Raw genomic sequence first — 20,132 nt, 5'->3', positions numbered from 1 at the left:
AAATCTCCTTTAGTTCGAACCCACATCGTTAGGTACATTTTCTACTTTCTGTGTTCCCACAGGTGACAGTGTTGCTAATTTTTTTTTGCCAGTACAAAACAAGGATTTTCTTATCTCCAGTTTCCAATAAGGTTTTCCTCACTTTACTCTAAGCTGTGACCCACAGCTTCCTTCTATAAACAGTTTTTTCAAGATTTTTTTAGCTTTTAGCTCAAAGACCTGCCATCTTCCATCCACTGCCTGATTCCAGAGCCTCTTCCGTATTTTAGATTTTTGGTGTGGCAGCACCCTACTTTCAGGTACCAAGGTCTAAATGAGTTTTCTGTTGCTGTGTGACAAATTACCACAAAATATAATGGCTTGAATAAATATCTTTTTTATCAGTTTTTAAGAGCCAGGCATCTTACTTACTCTAGATTAGGATTTGTCATAGGTTCTAGTCAAAATATAGGGTGGGGCTGAAGTCAACTGAACGATATACTTCCAAGAATTCTCACTCACATCACTATTAGCAACAGACTTTCTTCTGACTGGCTGTTGGCAGGAGACCTCACTTTCCCATTTGGTGGATCTTTCCATAGTACTACTTGAGATTCCTCACAACATTGGCAGCTGGCTTCTCCTGTAGCATTCATTCTCAGTGGGGCCAATAATGGCTGCCAAGAGGGTGAAAACTGGTTCTTGAGGTGGAGAGCAGAAAACCTTCAGATTTTACAATGGTTTGTAGCCTCCTGAAGAATCATGATACATAAACAGATGTACAGTATGTTTGTGCCATTAAAATTTTATTGGAGGACTATTAGGAAAATAATGTCCAGAAGGCTTCTTAGGTACAGAGTGAAAAAAGTTGAGAAACAATGCCATAGAGTGAGTCTTCTAAGAAGACTCTTACAATATAATAGTAATAAAATAATAAAAAAATATTACTTTTTTCTTTCAACTGAGGTATAAAAAATTGCCATTTATGACTTAGTATTAGAAATAATACACATTGTCACTTCTGCCTTATTCTTTTTGTTGGAAGTGAGTCCCTTGAAGGGAGTGTCAAAAACTCCCTTTTAAACTACCATTCCATGTAAAGAAGAACACAGGCATTCCAGGCAGGGGAAGCAGCAAGGGCAAAGGCCCAGACAAAGAAGGAGTTGGCATGCTTGCTGAACAGAGAGGTAGTTAGTGTGGGTGAAGCTAGTGAGGAAAGGAAGGAGTGGTTGGTGTGAGATGCGGTTGGAAAAGTTGTATATCAGCTAGGGCCTTGTAGACCTCAGAGCTTTTAATTTTATTCTAAGTGTTTAAGCAGGGAGTCAAATGACATCGTTCATTTTATAAAAAGATCACTCAGACCACTGTGTGAAGGATGTGGGACAGGAATGGAAGCATGGAGACCATAAGAGGACCGCTTTAGTAGTAGGTGACTGCTCCTACAGCCAACAGGTAGCAGAGACCAATGAGGAGGACCTGTTGTACTTTATGAGTGAAGGCTCAGTAGTTGTGGATAGTTGGAAGAAGGGAGGCAAATCAGAGATGATGCCCCCACAGTTTTGGTGTGGGGAATGTTGGTGCTGGTTACTGATAAGAAGACTGGGAGAAGGATAGATCTGGGTAGAAATGAAGAGCTGCCGTTCTGGCCATGTTAAGTTTGAGTAGAAGAAAAGGGGGCAATTAAAGTAGCAGGGGGAGAGATCAGGGGTCAAAAAAAAAAATGAAAGATAATTGCTGTTTGGTTTATATTCTTTTCCTGTCGGCTCTTTTATTTTGCTCTGTGAGCTAAGTATGAATAGCCTGTGCCATGTTTTGTATTAGTTATTCAAAATGGGTGTCCCATGTTGCTTTTCCTTTGGATCTGATTAAAGGTCCTTTTAAGTTTTCATTTTATTTTTTAAAGATTTATTTATTTTAGAAAGAGAGAGAGTGCACATGCCCATGTGCACATGGGGGAATGGGCAGAGGGAGAGGGAGAATCTCAAGTATACTCTTCACTGAGTGCAGAGCCTGCCGGGCTCGATCTCACAATGCTGAGATCGTGACCTGAGCTGAAATCAAGAGTCAGAAGCTTAACCAACTGAGCCACTTAGGCACTGCTAAGGTCCCTTTTAAAAAGTGTCTAGAAATCTAGACACTAGAAATCTATTGGCATAAGGATTATTTTTATGAATATGAATTTATTGGCTTAGCACAATAAATCTTTTTTAATTTTAAAAAAGATTCTATTTATTTGACACAGAGAGAGCAAGCGCACAAGCAGGGGGAGTGGCAGGCAGAGGGAGCGGGAATAGCAGGCTCACCACTGAGCACAGAGCCTGATGCAGGACTCAATGCCAGGACTCCAGGACTCCAGGACCATGACTTGAACCAAAGGCAGATGCTCAACGTCTGAGCCACCCAGGCACCCTTCTTTAATTTAAAAAAAAAAAAAAAAAAAAAAAAAGATTTTAAGTAATCTGCATACCCAGTGTGGGGCTTGAAATTACAACCCCAAGATCAAGAGTCACATTCTCTTGACCTACCAGCCAGGTGCCCCAGCTTAGCACAGGTTTCCTCAAAATGTTTTTTTATTGCAAAAGTAATAAATATTTACTGGTGATATATAAAGAACACAGATTAGCAAAGAACTGAACATGCAAATCATCTTCAGTCATTCTGCTCAGAGAAAACCATTATTAATACCTTAGTGTATATTCTCCCACACTTCCATTATATATGCACTTGTGTGCACACACCCATATCCAAATAAACATTGCATATAGTATTTTGAACTATGGAACAGTTCCAGGAAATGGTAAAAATTAACATTAACTTTCACTGCTTAATTGAGAAAATATATGGAATAGGTTTGAGTTATGTGAGGTATATAATATGGTATCAAAATTAAATGTATGATTTTTTTTTGCAGTCTGGAAAATCCCTTGAGCGAGTAATAATTTGGCCTTTAGTTTAGTAATTAAATTTGCAGAAAGATAGCCCAAATAACATTGTCCACGACAGTAATATGTGCTTTTCTCTGCTCTTGTGAGAAAGGTGGAAATGACCTTCCACAGCATGCAGACATCAGGGCCTTTTTAAGAAAGCAAGTTATAGATCTATGGTGGAAGTTAGCCCTTTTGGTCTCTTTTCTGTCATATACCTACATGTAGGCCAGAATACACATGATAATCAGTGTTACTGTGAGTCTTTGGTTAACTTATATGCTCAGTAAAACCTGTTTAAGACATCAGGAAAAATTGACCGTATATTTTGGAAAAGGTACCAGTGGGAAACATTAATTAAGATTTAATTTGGGGTCATTTTAAGGATTAAATCTTTGGTATTTAGGAAAATTCCTTTATTCTCACAGAATATTTATTACTTGATATTTAGCTGACCTGCCATCAAAGTACTTCATCCTCACTTGGGAAGCCGGGTCTAGTAGGGATTCTTTTCAAAGAGAACTTTTATTGTATGGGCATTGTCATGACAAGCAAGAATCGATGTTTCATCTGGTTTGTTGGGTGAAAGTTATTTAACAATTTTTTTTTAAAGATTTTATTTAAAGATTTTATTTATTTTTTTGACAGAGAAAGAGCACAAGTAGGCAGAGTGGCAGGGAGAATCAGTCTTTCTGCTGAGCAAGGAGCCTGGTGTGGGGCTCCATCCCAGGACCTTGGGATCATGGCTCAAGCTGAAGGCAGCTGCTTAACCGATTGAGCCACCTGGGCATCCCCATTCAACAATGTTTTTACTGCCTCTCTAAGCACAGTTGGTGCTCTACAAAAGTTACGTGGCTCCACTATTGTTCTAGAGTAACACAGTCGAGTGGCAAAACTTACCTTTCATAAATTCAATACCAATTATTTAAAAAGCAAATAAAATGTACTGAGCATTGTGTGCCATCCACTTGGCTGGGTGTTTGGGGTACAAAAACGAGTGAGATGTGTTCCCTGTAATTAGGGAGGTTTTTAGTCTTTAGAGTTTAATGAGAGTTAATGGCCAGTAGGCTTATAATTATAAAATGAAGCAATTAGATGTATGTTCAGGGTCTCCTGGGAACAGAAGGAGCATTTAATTCAGACTGGGGAAATGAGAAAGGCTGAATGTTGAAAGATTAGCATCTAAGGGGGTGAGGGGGAAAAGGATGTTATTATCAGTATGTGTACATAGAGGAGGTGGAAAAATGTCTTTTTTTCTAAAATTGGTGGTGAGTTGGGTGTTCACCATATTTATATCATCTGTATGGCAGATGACTTTACTAAGTTTTTTCATCGTTAGGCCTTAGAGTTGATTTATGGATGTTAGTAATAAAATACACTGAAGGTAAGAATTTCTTTTGTGTAGAAGAAATTAGAGGCAGAGGTACTATGTGTGAGAAATAAAAGGAGGTGAGTAAAAGTAAGTTTATATATTATTTGCCTTTTAGGGATAAGTTTTCGTTTTGAGGAAGCATTTGTACTGCTTGGAAATTTGGATATCTTTTTAAAATATATGTCTAATCATATGTCCTCTTTTCCTGGTTTTCAGTCTCAAGATAGATTTGTTATTTAGAAATGTTCTCTTTTTAATCTTTTTGCTTTGTTGTATGCTGCTGTGTACAAACATGTGTTTTATACTTTTTATTTTGATGAAAACTTTTTTTTTTTTTTTTAAGTAAGCTCTGCGTCTAACAGGAGGTTTGAACAACAACCCTAAGTACAAGAGTCTACTGACTGAGTCAGCCAGGTGCCCCATTGCTGAAAACATTTTCATTATGGGCTATTAATTTTTTTTAAGATTTTACTTATTTATTTGATAGAGAGCACAAGCAGAAGGAACAGTAAGTAGAGGGAGTGGGAGAAGCAGGCTTTCTGCTGAGTGGGGAAGCCTGGTGCAGGGCTCTATCTCAGGACCTTGGGATCATGACTTGAGCTGAAGGCAGATGCTTAACCCACTGAGCCACCCAGGGCTATTAATATTTTTTAAACTCACACTTATTTACAATTTGTGATTTCTTTGGAAGTGTTTTTCTTGTTTTTTTTTTTTTTTTGTTGTTGTTGTTGTTGTTTAGTTCAAGTTATAGACTACATTATTTGGATTAGGATTTAAAGATTATATATAAAAGTTTAATGTTTCTAAGAGGAGATTTGATCTTGCTGTTCTATGATAAATGCTTAAGAAAATAATCATGTATAATTATTTTTCTTTTTCAGCCTTTCTAAGAAAAGTCTACAGCATCCTTTCTCTGCAAGTTCTCTTAACTACAGTGACAGCTGCTTTTTTTTTATACTTTGAGTCTATACGGACAGTTGTACATGAAAAGTAAGCTGATGATTCTGAAACCTTTCTAGCTGCTGCTTATGATCAAAAGGCCGTATTATACGTAAAGTTTTTTTCTTTTTTCTATTAACTCCTGAGGTTAGAATGTAAAAACACTTATTAACTCTTAGAAGACTAGTTTTGAGAAAATGTTCTTACAACATGATATTTATCTCTAAACTTTTTAGCTTATAGTTTTGTACGTTTAAACTTTCATCTCCCAGGTAGTAGTAAGAATTTTTACTGTATGCAACTATTTGAAGTTTTATTTATTTATTTGTTTTTTGCTTTTATTACACCTATGCCTAGTCCCCCAAGCCTAAGACTGCTTGAAAAATAAAGGTACTTAATAAATGTATATGTAATTTTTCTTAATGTTGGCTCATGACTAAGATAATTTCACTGAGAAATTTCACTGAGAAAAAGGAGCTTTGTATGGTTCATCCCTAATTTGTTTAGGATCTGACCTCCAAAATAATGATTACCATGGCTAAAAGTTATATAGATTTTGTATATTAAAAGAAAATAAGGAGTGAATATTTTCCTAGAAGTAGACAATTTCATCCCTCCCCCTACAAAAAAATGCGTTTGCTCTTTGGACTCAAGTTCTTTAATTTAGATTACAGCTATATAGTAAATGTATATAAAATTTACTTACTGTTTAATAGTTGTTCTTTATTGTTTTTCTGTTAAAAACAGTATGGTAATTGTAAATATTAAAATTCAAATATGATAGAAGTTCGTGAAGTAAAAAGGAAAAGTCTTCCTCATTCATTGTGGGCTCTTTTCTTTGTCTTGCTCCCCTCCCCAGCTCACAGTCCTCCCATTCCCTGAATGGAGAGATCTTTTTTTTTGACAGTTTAGTGTCATTCTTTCCAGATTTCCTTTTCTTACCTTCACAAACAAAATATTTTATTAAATTGGTTTTTTATTAAAAAATATTTTATTAAATTGCTATTTTATTAAATTTGTTAATATTTATATTATTTTAAAGGTTATTATTTATTAATTTATATTTATATTATAACATATTTATTTATTGTTTATTGTTTATTGTTTATTTATTTGACACAGAGAGAGAGAGATCACAAGTAGGCAGGGAGACAGGCAGAGAGAGAAAGGGGGAAGCAGGTTCCCCTCTGAGCAGAGAGCCCGATGCGGGGCTTTTTCCCAGAACCCTGAGATCATGAGCTGAGCTGAAGGCAGAGGCTTAACCCACTGAGCCACTCAGGCGCCCAGACACCCCACTATTTATACTGTTTTTAAACTTAAAAATGCTTTCAATTTTGTCTTTCAGTCCTGCCTTAATTTTGGTGTTTGCCCTTGGATCTTTGAGTTTGATTTTAGTATTGACTGTAAACAGACATAAGCATCCCCTTAACCTGTACCTGCTTTTTGGATTTGTGAGTATTTTGACAATATCTTTTACTTTAGCATTTATTTCTGTATTTTAACTTTATTTATTTAATTGAATGCAAATACATATATAATAGTAGCATAACAAAATTAATGTTTTTAGTAAACAAATATTTTAGGAAATTACAATTAATTTTAGAATTTTTAACATTTGTCAGTTTCAGTGTTTTTTTTCTGTGAATAATGGTACAGTAGAAAAAAATAGTGAAGTAGGATCTCATGACCTGGCTTTGCCACTTTCTGGTTATGTGACATTTGGCAGGATGTTTAGCCATTCTGTACCTAAGTCTGCTTGTATGTACAATGGACATGTTGAAGTGGATTATCTCTGTGATTCTTGGGACCCCTAATATTCTGTGATTTTCTTGGGAAGAAATTGTAACCTTAGTATCATAGACCTTAAAGTAAAATCTTTATGATTAATCCCTCAGTGTTACTTTTTATCTTAGTACTCTTTTCTTTTTTTTTTTTTTTTAATATTTTATTTATTCATTGGACAGACAGAGATCACAAGTAAGCAGAGAAGCAGGCAGAGAGAGGAGGAAGCAGGCTCCCTGCTGAGCAGAGAGCCCAATGCGGGGCTCGATCCCAGGACCTTGGGATCATGACCTGAGCTGAAGGCAGAGGCTTAACCCACTGAGCCACCCAGGTGCCCCAGTACTCTGTTCTTTTAAAGAACCTCTTTGCTCAATCGATGTGCTCTACTAATATGTTTTAAAATCACGAGTGGGGAACTTCACTTTAGGTCATGTCTATTTAGATATTTGTGAAAATGAAAACCCAAACCACTGTGTTTAAAAACCCAGTCTGTAATATGACCAGAATAAGTTGGTAAAGCTCAAATTACATGTTTTTTAAATTATTTTTCTTGTTCTCTTATCCAGTATGACTTTGGATTCTAACCAAAAATTTACTTCAAAATATTTCAAACTAATATTAATAATATTTATAGTCAAATAAGAGTGAAAATGCTATTTACGAGATTCATTTGCTTTAATCTTAAGAAAGATTATGAATTCTGGTAACAAGTTTATATTAATATGATGAAAGAAAAGCTTATGATTTCAGAAATTTCAATTATAGGAAAGGTTATTCATTTAAATCTTAGGTTCTTTTGTTTCCTGAGTACTGTTTTGGGGTGGTGGTATGTTTTCCTAGTATTACCTTTTCTCCTGTTCATCCTCTTCTGTTTCTTTTGGATACTTGAGTATGGGGTAGGATTTCTTACCTAAAATCATGTCACAAATACCAAGAATGAGGTTTAATTTTATTTTTCCAGAAAAAAGAAATATTTCTGCCGTCTTTTGCTACCACTTCCCTGACACTGTCAACAACATTATGACAAAATATTGCCTCCACATCCATGTGCAATTTCTAATGCCATTTTTGCTCTAGTCCTGATAGGTTTCTTGATTTCAGGTGGGGAAAGTTAGAAGGAGTGCTTCTACCAAGAGTATGAGTACATAGCCACAGATGTTACTTCTGGATTTGCCTTTATGATATGGTCTATTAAGTAGTTGGTAAAATCTAACTAGAGTAAGCATTTATTAATTTTTTTTTTTTTTTGAGAGAGAGAATGTGTGAGAGTGGGGTGGAGCGCAGAAGGAGAGGGAGAGAATCTCAGGCAGACTCCATGCTCAGCATGGAGCCTGAAGTGAGGCTTGATCTCTGGACCCTGAGCTCATGACCTGAGCTGAAATCAAGACTTGGACGCTTAACTGACTGAGCTACCCAGGCGTCCCTAGAATAAGCATTTAAAGCAAAATAAAGGTATGTAGTTAAAGAGAAGCTAGAGGATAAAAATTCAACATCCCTAAATCTTTTATTTGGGATATGAGTTCAGCTACATATGACATGGGTGAAACAAGATGCTTCTCTTTCATGTAAAAGTCTGCATGATTGTGTAGTGAAGTTGTTAGGGGTTCAGGCACCTGCTATGGTTCAAGGACTCCTGAAGCAGTGTATGACATAAGATAGCTCACTGCCATAGACATATGCCATCCAGTTATTTTTAAAAATGAGAAGAGAAAAGGGAGAGCAAGCCCCTTTGCTTTTTTTTTTTTTTTTAAGATTTTATTTATTTATTTGATAGAGATCACAAGTAGGCAGAGAGGCAGGTAGGGGGGGGGGGGAAGCAGGCTCCCTGCTGAGCAGAGAGCCTGAGTTGGGGCTCCATTCCAGGACCCTGGGATCATGCCCTGAGCTGATGGCAGAGGATTTAACTCACTGAGCCACCCGGGCGCCCCAGCCACTGTGCTTTTAGCACTTGTACCCCTCCCCACGCACATTCTATTGGCTAGAATAAAGTCCTATGACCAGAGGTAGCTAAAAGGAAGACTGAGAAATGTAATGTTTAATCTGAATACCTATGTGTCCAGGTAAAAGTTCTGTTACTAGGAAAGAAAGAGAATGAACACTGGGAGGCAGTTTCAGGACTGCCACACTAAAGTGCTACATAAATATTTTATTCTTCCTATGTTTATGTGTGAAGTTGGAGTTTTGTGAACGTGCATATCATTTGCAGTTTCATTTTTACTTACACAGAGTGAGAAAAATAGAATTTCCCATACTATTTCTGTATCTTCCTGCTACAAATATAAAAAATCTAGTTAGGGTTTAAAGAGTGATAGGATCACTCTTAGAATCTAAGTCTTCTCACTCAATACACTGAGGTCTCATTTTCATTGTGGTAGGCGTATCATGTGTCCCATGTAATTCACAAGGCTGCTTTGAAGCTAAGGAGAGATCATACATATGGAATCACATGGAACTCTTAGAAATTAGAACATGTACATGACATAGTGTAAATGTTATGTGCATTTATGTAATTTTAGTTTCTTGTTTTTAGACGCTATTCGAAGCTCTGACTGTGGCCTTTGTCGGTAAGTCATAATTTGTGCTTCTGTATGTTACAATAATGTTTCAATGTAGATAAATCTCGAGTTGAAAGTTGTTCAGGACTAAAGCTTAATATCATGGGATATTACATTTCAAATACATAGCAGATGAAGAATTCTTAAAATATATGCAAAATTAAAGGTTCATACTTAGTTCAACTAAGCTTAGAGGAAGTGGAAAAGAACTAGGAAAATAATGAGAATAATATTCATGTGTGTTTATCCATTTATAAAAACAAGACAACTGTAGCTAATCTTTTCCCCCTAATTTAGAGGGATCTCAAAGGAACTGATAAAAAATATATATATATATATATTTAAATATTTTATTTATTTATTTGACAGAGAGAAATCACAAGTAGATGGAGAGGCAAGCAGAGAGAGAGAGGGAAGCAGGCTCCCTGCTGAGCAGAGAGCCCGATGCGGGACTCGATCCCAGGACCCCGAGATCATGACCTGAGCCGAAGGCAGCGGCTTAACCCACTGAGCCACCCAGGCGCCCCTGATAAAATATATTTTGAGCCATATATCATCAGTACAGAGCCCAGCCTCTCAAATTGCTGCACTGAACTGTGCTTTGTTATATAGTCTCATATTTCATCAGATGACCCCATAAGAAACTTAGTAATTTCTACTGTATATTTTATGTTAAATTTGTATTTGAAAGGAAGTGTGTGTTAGAGTTGTTTGATGTACCATATGTAATGTCTCAAGTAAAAAATTTCATGATTTATTAAAAATAAAGATTCAGATTGTCTCAAAATGATTAACCTGGGATACAAAAAAGGTTAGAATGAACTGTTAGCTGTCAATAATAGTAAGTTGCATATATCTCAGTTTAATATATTTTTTTCCTTTTGTCATTACTGCTTTTAACCTTTCTGTGCCAGTTTTATTAAATTTATATATTGTTTGGTAATTCACTTATTCCTTTTGTAAAGGAACTGTAATATATGTAATAATAACTATTAAATAGAACTGAAATTTTCAGCATAGAAAGGAAGTGTTATTAATATTTACTTATTAAGGTTACTATCTATTAATGTTATCATCAAGTCCATCTCTGTCCTCCTTGGCTCCCACCATTTGTAAAAGATAAAGGAGAGAGAGCTATTTCAAAGTTATTGGAATTGGGGGTAGAAATACATAGATGGGGTAATCTGAGAACATTGTTTTCCTCATTAATTATAATATCCCTTCCACCTAATCCTACACTTAAATTGTTGACAAGCAAAATAATCTCTTGTTTTTTCATTTCTGCATTCACTTTCCTAATCCTGTCCAGGAATATAGTATTTAGGAATAGAAATTAAACCTTCGCAGATTAAAAATTATTTAAATGGTTTTGGGTTCAAAGCACTTAACTTCCTTTAAAGGGGTTAGGATGTAGCCTCTTTTTAAAATGCTAAGCAGTTCTATTACAATTAAAATAGACACAGTCAATCTAGATGTTCATTCTAAAAATTGAGAAGGGAATTTGGTATGTATTCAAGAAACCCCCAATTATGTATTCATCGTATGCATTTTTGGATGTAAAGCAATTAGTGGTTCATTCCTGTTCTTTGCAGGGTTGGTGAATGGCAACCTTGCCTAGTTTCTTTGATTGGATCGATGAATTGGGTATGCAATTAACCAGATGATTGCTAAAATTGCTGCTACTGCCCAGAAATTCCCAGCCAGTCACAGGACTCAGAGTCATCCCTATTGATATTTAAGTCATAACAGTCACCACGGATGGTAATAAAATGAAGCAGGGACAGAGATAGATGACAGTCATTCTTTCATATCCCTCAAACTCCAAACATATCCCTCAAACTCCAAACCTGCTGGCTATGTCCTCCCTCTCCAGTCATTTCTTTAGCTTCATAATAATGTGGCTACCTTATTTTGTGTGAATGACTGTTTATTGCAGTATGAGTGTGGTTTTACTCTATCAGTATTAAAGGCTGAATAAGGAATATTTTCATAGTTAATTTTATTCACAAGTAGTACAGGAGCAAGTATAGGATTTCTGTTAAACGCCAGGAAAAAAGCCATTTTATATAGAGTATGTTTAAATGTATTTTTAATCGGTGTTTTTTTAATTTTACAGTTACTTTCTATGATGTATATATTGTTCTGCAAGCGTTTATACTGACTACTGCTGTATTTCTTGGTTTGACTATGTATACTCTGCAATCTAAGAGAGATTTCAGCAAATTTGGAGCGGGGTAAGTTACATATTCATGGCTATGTTAGATAAATATTTTTAACATTATATTATAGGTCATCTTAAGAGAATGGCTGTACCTTTAGCTTTAGATATTGTCTTTTAAAATGGAAGGTGATGAGGAGCACCTGGGTGGCTTAGTTGGTTAAGTGTACAACTCCTGATTTTTGCTCAGGTCATGATCTCATGGGTTTTGAGATAAATGCCTGGGAGTGGGGCTCTGTGCTCAGTAGGGAGTCTACTTGGGATTCCCTCTCTCCCTCTCCCTTGGCCCTGCCCCCCCACTCGCATTTCTCTCTCTTGTGCATGTGCACTCTCAAATAAGTAAATCTTTAAAAATAAATAAATAAATAAAATGGAGGGTGATGAGAAGACATCTCTCTGAGTACTAACTAAAGCCAGGCTCTATGCTTTTAGAACATACAAGGAGATGGAAGGTGGCTTTGAGTCATTTGCTTCCTCTCTATATTGAAAAGAGAGGGAATGCCCAAAAAAATCTCCCCAGTTTTCTAGAGAGGCTAGGCTTGTATGCTCTATGGAACTTGCCTACATTATGTAGGTCTTTGTTTTAACATAAATGTTACCAAGACCATCCGCTTCTTTAGCAGAAACAGGGTAAATGACCCAGGTGATGGTGATATCTGCATGAACTTTAAAAACTTCTTGACTGGGGCGCCTGGGTGGCTCAGTGGGTTAAAACCTCTGCCTTTGGCTCCAGTCATGATCCCAGGGTCTTGGGATCGAGCCCCACATCCAGCACTCTGCTCAGCAGGGAGCCTGTTTCCTTCTCTCTCTCTCTGTCTGCCTCTCTGCCTACTTGTGATCTCTGTCTGTCAAATAAATAATCTTTTAAAAAAAACCAAAAACTTCTTGACCTATGTAGATTAACCTGTATCCTTCTTAAAACTATTAAAAATGAAGGGTGAAGCTTTTTATGTTAGGATAATGATACAGTGTTGCCCTCACCTGGTAAGAATGTATATACTCCGTTCTAAGCTCACAGTGGCTTCCTGTTGACACTTAGTCAACATCTTCTGTTTTTTTTTTTTTCCTGTTACAACACTAAAAATTTACAAAAGCTCTTACAAAACATTTTTTGTCCCCTTTTCCCCCTGGTAATCCAGATTACCAGAAATCTTTATTGCGATAAAGTATAAGTGGTCAGCCAACACTAACAATTGTGCAAGATGCTTAACTAGTTATATTAGAATGAAGTGTGATGTCGGGAGAGTCAGCAGTTTTTTTACTTCCTGCTTTTCGTGTTTTGGAGGAGATACACGTTTATGTGGTATATATGATGGAAGATTTGCTGTTTGCTTCTTCCCATCCATTCTAGTATAGTTTCTAGAAATCCCATTCTAATAAACAATCTTGCCCATATTTCAGTCTCTTCATAATAATATTGTTTTTTCTTGGGGCACCTGGGTGGCTCAGTGGGTTAAGCCTCTGCCTTCGGCTCAGGTCATGATCCCAGGGTCATGGGATCAAGCCCCACATCGGGCTCTCTGCTCAGCAGTGAGCCTGCTTCCCTCTCTCTCTGCCTGCCTCTCTGCCTACTTGTGATCTCCGTCTGTTAAATAAATAAATAAAATCTTAATAATAATAATATTCTTTCTTCTTATTTCAGCTGAAACTTGATTCCTCCTTGAGAACACTGTTCTCTAGCTCCTTATTCTCCCCCACCCCGTATAGTTTCAGGTGGGGTGTTAGTATTGAAAACTGCACCAGTCTCCTTGTGCTTTCATTATTTCCTTGGCATGCTGGAAATTCAATGCTTTAAGGTTTATGTTTTAACATTTGAGTATCTGGGTATACATTTCCCAATCTTCCCCATTATTGCCACTGATTCCCTTTGTTCAAGCCTCCCTCTTTTTTTTTTTTTTTAATTTTAATTTTAAGTAACCTCTGCACCCAGTATGGGGTTCGAACTCTCAACCCAAGATCAAGAGTCTCAGGCTTTTCCACTGAGCCAGCCAGGCACCCTAGCCCATCCTCATTCTTTAAAGACTTTAGCATCAAACTACATGTGAGGCTCATCTGTCACCTTGGCTTCTCAGTGTGTCTGGAGCTCTTCTTGAGCAACTTTTCATTTCCCTGCCATGACTGCATTGTGGAACTTGTTGCCACTAGAGATTGTTGCACTGAAGAAATCTTAAATGCCAGTCACTGACTTTCTTTCTTACGCCTTCTACTAGCTCTCTCATTTCTTTGTGCCCCCAATACCTCTCTGTTGTGCTTGTTCCTTAAGAGCTGCTATTGCTGTGATCAACTTCTTCCTCAGACCCGGTGGTCCCCTGTCTTGTGCAGACATCCAGAGAGTAGGGTAAAACCTCAGATAAATAGTTACTAGTACCACCTTCCCCACACTCCTTGGTGCAGTTTATGTATGAAAAAGTAAGCCCTGGGGGCACCTGGGTGGCTCAGTGGGTTAAAGCCTCTGCCTTCGGCTCTGGTCATGGTTCCAGAGTCCTGGGATCGAGCCCTGCATCGGGCTCTCTGCTCAGCAGGGAGCCTGCTTCCCCCCTTTCTCTCTGCCTGCCTCTCTGCCTACTTGTGATCTCTGTCTTTCAAATAAAATCTAAAAAAATAAAATAAAATAAAAATAAAAAGTAAGTCCTGTAAGTAAGTAAGTCCAAGTAAGTCATGAGTCCATTTTAATCCTGAAGGATCTATACTATGTGGTGGCATGATACTTCATTCTAAGTAGGTATTCCAGATGTATCCAGAGAAATTTTGTGGCTGTTCCAGCATGAGAATTGACAGCTGGAACCTCACTATGCCCTCAGTTCGCCGTGTGTGACTACAATACTATGTATACTTAATTTCTGATTTTATTTTTGTTGTTAAATAACATATTATACTTATTATCAGTCCCATAATATTTAGTGTGAGATTCATTTTGTGGTACTTGGTAAATGTTTTTTGAAGAGAATCATATATTGTGCTGCTGTTGGACGAGTGATGAACGTCAATCATGTCAAGTTGGTCGATAGGATTGTTTAAGTGCCCTGCACAGTTCGTAATCCCTGCATGCTCATTGTGTCAGTTAATGTCAAAGCAATATTGAAATTTCCAACTACAATTACGGATTTAGAGTATGATTCTCTTACCATTTCTGTAAGTTTTGCTTCATATTATTTTGAAGTTCTGTTTTTAGATGCATAAACATTTAGGATTGTTATGTCCTTTTGATGACTCCTTTGTCATTTTGAAGTAGTTGTCTCTGGTAATGTTTTTGCCCTGAAACTTACTTTATTAATACAGCTACTCTAGCTTTCTTTTGATTGCATTAACATGGTATATCATTTTCCAGCCTTTTATTTTTAGCTTCTTTGTAGCTTTATGGTTTTCTTCTAGGGAGAATATGGTTGGCTCTTGCTTTTTTTTTTTTTCTTATCCAGTCTGGTCATCTCTGCTCTTAGAATGTTTTGACCACTGACATTTTTTTTTTTTTAAAGATTTTATTTATTTACTTGAGAGAGAGACAGTGAGAGAGAGCATGAATGAGGAGAAGGTCAGAGAGAGAAGCAGACTCCCCATGGAGCTGGGAGCCCGATGCGGGACACGATCCCGGGACTCCAGGATCATGACCTGAGCCGAAGGCAGTCGTCCAACCAACTGAGCCACCCAGGCGTCCCTGACCACTGACATTTAATGTTATTATTGACCTGGTTGGATTTAAGCCTCCGATCTTGCCGTTATGTTTCTTTCTGTATGTCCCATCTGTTCTTTGTACCTCTTTTCCTCTCTTTGGATTATTTGATTTGATTTATCTCCTTTATTAGTTATTAGCTATAGCTCTTTTAAATAAGTATTACTCTAGGTTATACTGTATACTGTAAACAGTATACTGCTTGCCTGCCTGCCTGTCTGCCTGCCTGCCTTCCTTCCTTTCTTCTTCTTACTCCAGATTTTTAAAGCTTTTTTATTTAAACGGTCTCTACAACATGGGGCTCGAACCTATGAGTTGCATGCTTGATGGACTGAGCCAACCAGCTGCCCCTACAGGGGCTGTGTGTGTGTGTGTGTATGTGTATTTTTTTACATATATATATATATATATATATATATTTTAATGTATTTTATATTTATACACACACACACACACACATATATAGGGTACCTGGGTGGCTCAGTCATTAAGCATCTGCCTTTGGCTCAGGTCATGGTCATGGGGTCCTGGGATTGAGCCCTACATTGGACTCCCTGCTCAGTGGGAAGACTGCTTCTCCCTCTCCCACTCCCCCTGCTTCTGTTCCCTCTCTCTCTGTGTCTGTCTCTCTCAAATAAATAAAATCTTTAAAAAATACATATATAAATGTAAGATTTTATTTATCTGTCAGAGAGAGAGAGAGCATAAGTAGAGGGATGTGCAGGCAGAGGGAGAAGCAGGCTCCCTGCTGAGCAGGGAACCAGATGCAGAACTCAATCCCAAGACCTTAGGATCATAACCTGAGCCAAAGGCTTAATTGACTAAGCCACCCAGGCATCCCTATATATCTTTAGATCACCATAGTCTACCTGTAAATAATATATACCATTTCCTGTAGAGCATAGTTACATCTCCTCTCCCCTACCTTTGTGCTATTGTGGCTATGACTTTTAGTTTCACATATATTATACACCTCATAATATTATTTTTGTTCTAAACATTAAATTATCTTTTTTTTATTTTTAAAGATTTTATTTATTTATTTGATAGAGATCACAAGTAGGCAGAAAGACAGGCAGAGAGAGATGGGGGGAACAGGTTCCCTGCTGAGCAGAGAGCCCGATGTGGGGCTCGATCCTAGGACCCCGGGATCATGACCTGAGCCGAAGGCAGAGGCTTTAACCCACTGAGCCACACAGATGCCCACATTAAATTATCTTTTAATGAGATTAAAAAATAGTTGAAGACTTTTATGTTCACCCACTACTTTGTCATTTCTGTTCTCCATTTCTTTGTGTCAATCCACATTTCCATCTTGTATTTCCTTCTGCCCAAACGATTTCCTTTTAATGTTTATTTTATTTTGAAAAGATTTTATTTATGTATTTATTTTAGAGTGGGGCAGAGCACACATGCACATAAGTGGGGGCGGGGTGGGAGGGGCAGAGGAAGAGGGAAAGATAGAATCTTAAGCAGGCTCCATCCCAGTGAGGAGCCTGATGGGAAACTTGATCTCCTAACCCTGAGGTCATCACAACATCAGCTGAAACCAAGAGTCAGTCGCTTACCAACTAAGCCACCCAGGTGCCCCCTTTTAATATTTCTTATAGTGCTGGGTGGTGTCTTGATCTCAGCTTTTGCATGTCCGAAAAAAATCTTTATTTCAACTTTGTTTTTTGAATTTGTTATTTTTGCTGAGTGTAGGATTCTAGGTCTTTTTTTGTTGTTGTTGTTGTTGTTGTTTATTTTTCTGTTTTTAGTATTTTAAAGATGCCATTCCCTAGTATTCTGGTTTATATATTTTCTAACAAGAAGTCTTTTATCTTTATCTTTGTTCTTTGTACACCGTGTCTTTTATCCTCCAGCCACCTTTTATATTTTCTAAGTAATTTGATTAACATTTTTAGTAGTTTGATTATCATATTCCTCGGTGTGGTTTTTTCATGTTTCTTCTGGCCCTTGGATTTATCAGTTTAAAGTTTTCACCAATAGAATTGTTTCTTCAAACATTTTTATGTACCCCTTCATTCTCCTCTCTATTGAGACTTCACCATATATGTTAGACTTCTTGATGTTGTCCTGTGGTTCATGGGATGCTCAGTTTATCCCCCCCCCACCACCCAGTTTTCTCTCTGGGATTCATTTTGGTCAATGTCTGTTGCTGTTTTCAGTTTGATAATCTTTTCTTTTTCAGCATCTATAAGTCCAACCAGAATATTTTTCTTTTGACATATTTTTCATTTGTGGAAATTTAATTTGTGTCTTTTAAAAATATATGTCTTCCATTTTTCTTCTCATGATGATGCTTTCCTCTACCTTCCTGAATATACAGAATATATTCTTTTAATGTCATTGTTTACTAATTCTATCATTGTGTCATTTCTGAATTTGTTTCTATTTACTAATATTTCTTGTTGTTATAGGTCATATTTCCTTGTTCTTTTGCATGCCTTATGATGTTTTATTAGATGCTGGTCATTGTAAATTTTATATTGTTGGATAGTGAGTTTTTTTGTTTTCCTTTAAATATGTTGGTTTTACTCTTCTAGAAAGCTGTTACGTTTCTTGGAAACTGTCTGAACCTTTTGACACTTGCTTTTACACACTTTGTTAGGTGGGTCCAGAACAACATTTAGGTGAGAGCTAATCTGGCCACTCTCTTGAGACAGTAACTTTCTAAGAATTATTCAAAGCCCCATGTCTTAGGAAGTCTTTCCACTTTGGCTGGGGTGAACATGAACTATTTCTGGCCCTGTATGAGCTTTGAGGATTGTTCTGCCTGCTTCTCCACAGAAGGCTTTGTCACTTCTTCATATGTATGCATTAATCTGTGCTCAGCTAACGACTTGAAAAGAATTCTCTACATATCACCAGAGCTAGCTAGCTCTCTTTCTAGCTTTCCCCTTTCTGGAACTTTGCTCCACAAATTCTAGCCCCCGTGGCCTCTCTGACCTCTGAATTCTCACCATCTCAATTCAGGGAGACTGTGGGGCTTCATATGGGTTCTCATGGTCTGGAAACACTTTGTAGCTGGGTCAGGTGCAGAGCTTACCTTCCTTGCTTCCCTGATCTCGGGAATTACTGTACTGTGCTGCCTGCTGTTCAGTCATATGTTTTGTGTGGTTTTTATGTAAGGAGGGAGGGTAAATTTGACTCCAGTACTTCCTTGTGGTCTGAAGCAGCAGGTGTGTGTTTGGGCTTCTAAGACATATTTGATAACAAAGGTCTGATTGCTTAGGTGTCCTTTGTCATATATTTATACTTTATATTATAATAACTATACATTATATATAATATATATGAGTGGTAACTCATTATACCAGTGGCAAATTTATTATTTGTGTATATTACTTTCCATAATACATTAAAATAAAATAGGGAGTACATCGGGTACTTTAACAGATATGCATGTTCACAGACTAATTTGCTATTGTTATTTGGTTTAAAAATGCAGTTATCTTTCATTTGTTCATGTATATATTTTCTAGAAGTCTTGCAGGTCCTTGTCTTAAAATGTTTCTAGTGATATTTCTGCTTATATCAATATTTTCTTTGTATTCCAGTCAAAAACTTTAAAAATGGTACTTTCAATTAGTTTTGTTCACCATAAAAACAAATGTTGAGCGGATGGCTGTTTTTTAAGTTTCTGAGTATTTGTAGTATTCATTGTATGTTTATGAACTCTTATATTTTACTTATTCTTTGGCAAATACCAGGATGGATTTATTTTTTCAGTAAATGTTATATCCATTTACATAGCTTGTAAAGGAACAATATTCTAAATTACTAATATTTTGTTTTTATAGACTGTTTGCTGTTTTATGGATTTTGTGCTTGTCAGGAATCTTGAAGGTAAGTTGTTTTAAATTGGTAACTTGAATTATATAATTCTGGCCATGTCACTATAAATAATTTCAAAAACTGTAAGAGGTACTCTTATGCTAGGACACTTAGTTATGATTATCTGGAACATTTTTATATAGAATTGTGAAATTCTATATAAAGATTTATGATTTAAAGAATTGTGAAATTCTGTATAAATTGTGAAAAATAATCTTAAAAACATCAAAATCTTATGTTAATATTATTGATTGGGAGAAAGATAAACATGTGACTTAAATTACAAAGAAAGAGGCCCTCACTTGTAATTACTGTTGTATGTGGCACATAAAATTCTGAAAAAGAAATATATTTTTAAATAATTTATATTTGGAATGCTGCTGTTCAAAGTTGTGGGTAATGGCATAGAAAGGATGTAATGAATTCATCCATTCATCTTTACATCCAACAGAAATGAGGATGAACCTGCCTTGTCGTTTTCTGCTTTTTAACATTTGCATTTCAAACTGTAAAGCATTATTAAATATGTATATAGCTATATGTAACTCTTCTTAATAGGGTTCTTAAATATAAACTTACTAATCTCTTGCCTGTAGTTATTTTTCTATAGTCAAACAATGGAATTGGTCTTGGCTGCCATGGGAGCCCTTCTTTTCTGTGGATTCATCATCTATGACACACACTCATTGATGCATAGGCTGTCACCTGAAGAGTATGTATTAGCTGCCATCAGCCTCTACTTGGATGTCATCAACCTCTTCATGCATGTGTTGCGGTTTTTGGAAGCAATTAATAAAAAGTGATTGAAAGCAGTATGTGGAAACTGATTCATTAATAAAGGTTGAGATAAAATTAA

General features: G+C 36.7%; 1 protein-coding gene across 1 annotated transcript in view; it reads left to right on the top strand.

Moving 5' to 3' along the window:
- TMBIM4 (transmembrane BAX inhibitor motif containing 4) overlaps positions 1 to 20,132 on the top strand; it is a 28,974-nt gene extending 8,842 nt beyond the window's left edge. The window contains exons 2-7 of the mRNA XM_045072993.1: positions 5,157 to 5,265; positions 6,560 to 6,665; positions 9,527 to 9,560; positions 11,668 to 11,785; positions 19,243 to 19,288; positions 19,873 to 20,132. Of these exons, the coding sequence (XP_044928928.1) occupies positions 5,157 to 5,265; positions 6,560 to 6,665; positions 9,527 to 9,560; positions 11,668 to 11,785; positions 19,243 to 19,288; positions 19,873 to 20,079 (620 nt within the window). The 3' untranslated portion in view covers positions 20,080 to 20,132. The remainder of the gene's footprint in view (positions 1 to 5,156; positions 5,266 to 6,559; positions 6,666 to 9,526; positions 9,561 to 11,667; positions 11,786 to 19,242; positions 19,289 to 19,872) is intronic.

Source organism: Mustela putorius, unplaced genomic scaffold, assembly GCF_011764305.1.
Source record: "Mustela putorius furo isolate JIRA1106 unplaced genomic scaffold, ASM1176430v1.1 tig00537227_pilon_pilon_pilon, whole genome shotgun sequence".
Lineage (NCBI taxonomy): Eukaryota > Metazoa > Chordata > Mammalia > Carnivora > Mustelidae > Mustela > Mustela putorius.
The sequence above is the reverse complement of the archived record's forward strand: the minus strand, read 5'-3'. Positions and strand labels throughout refer to the sequence as shown.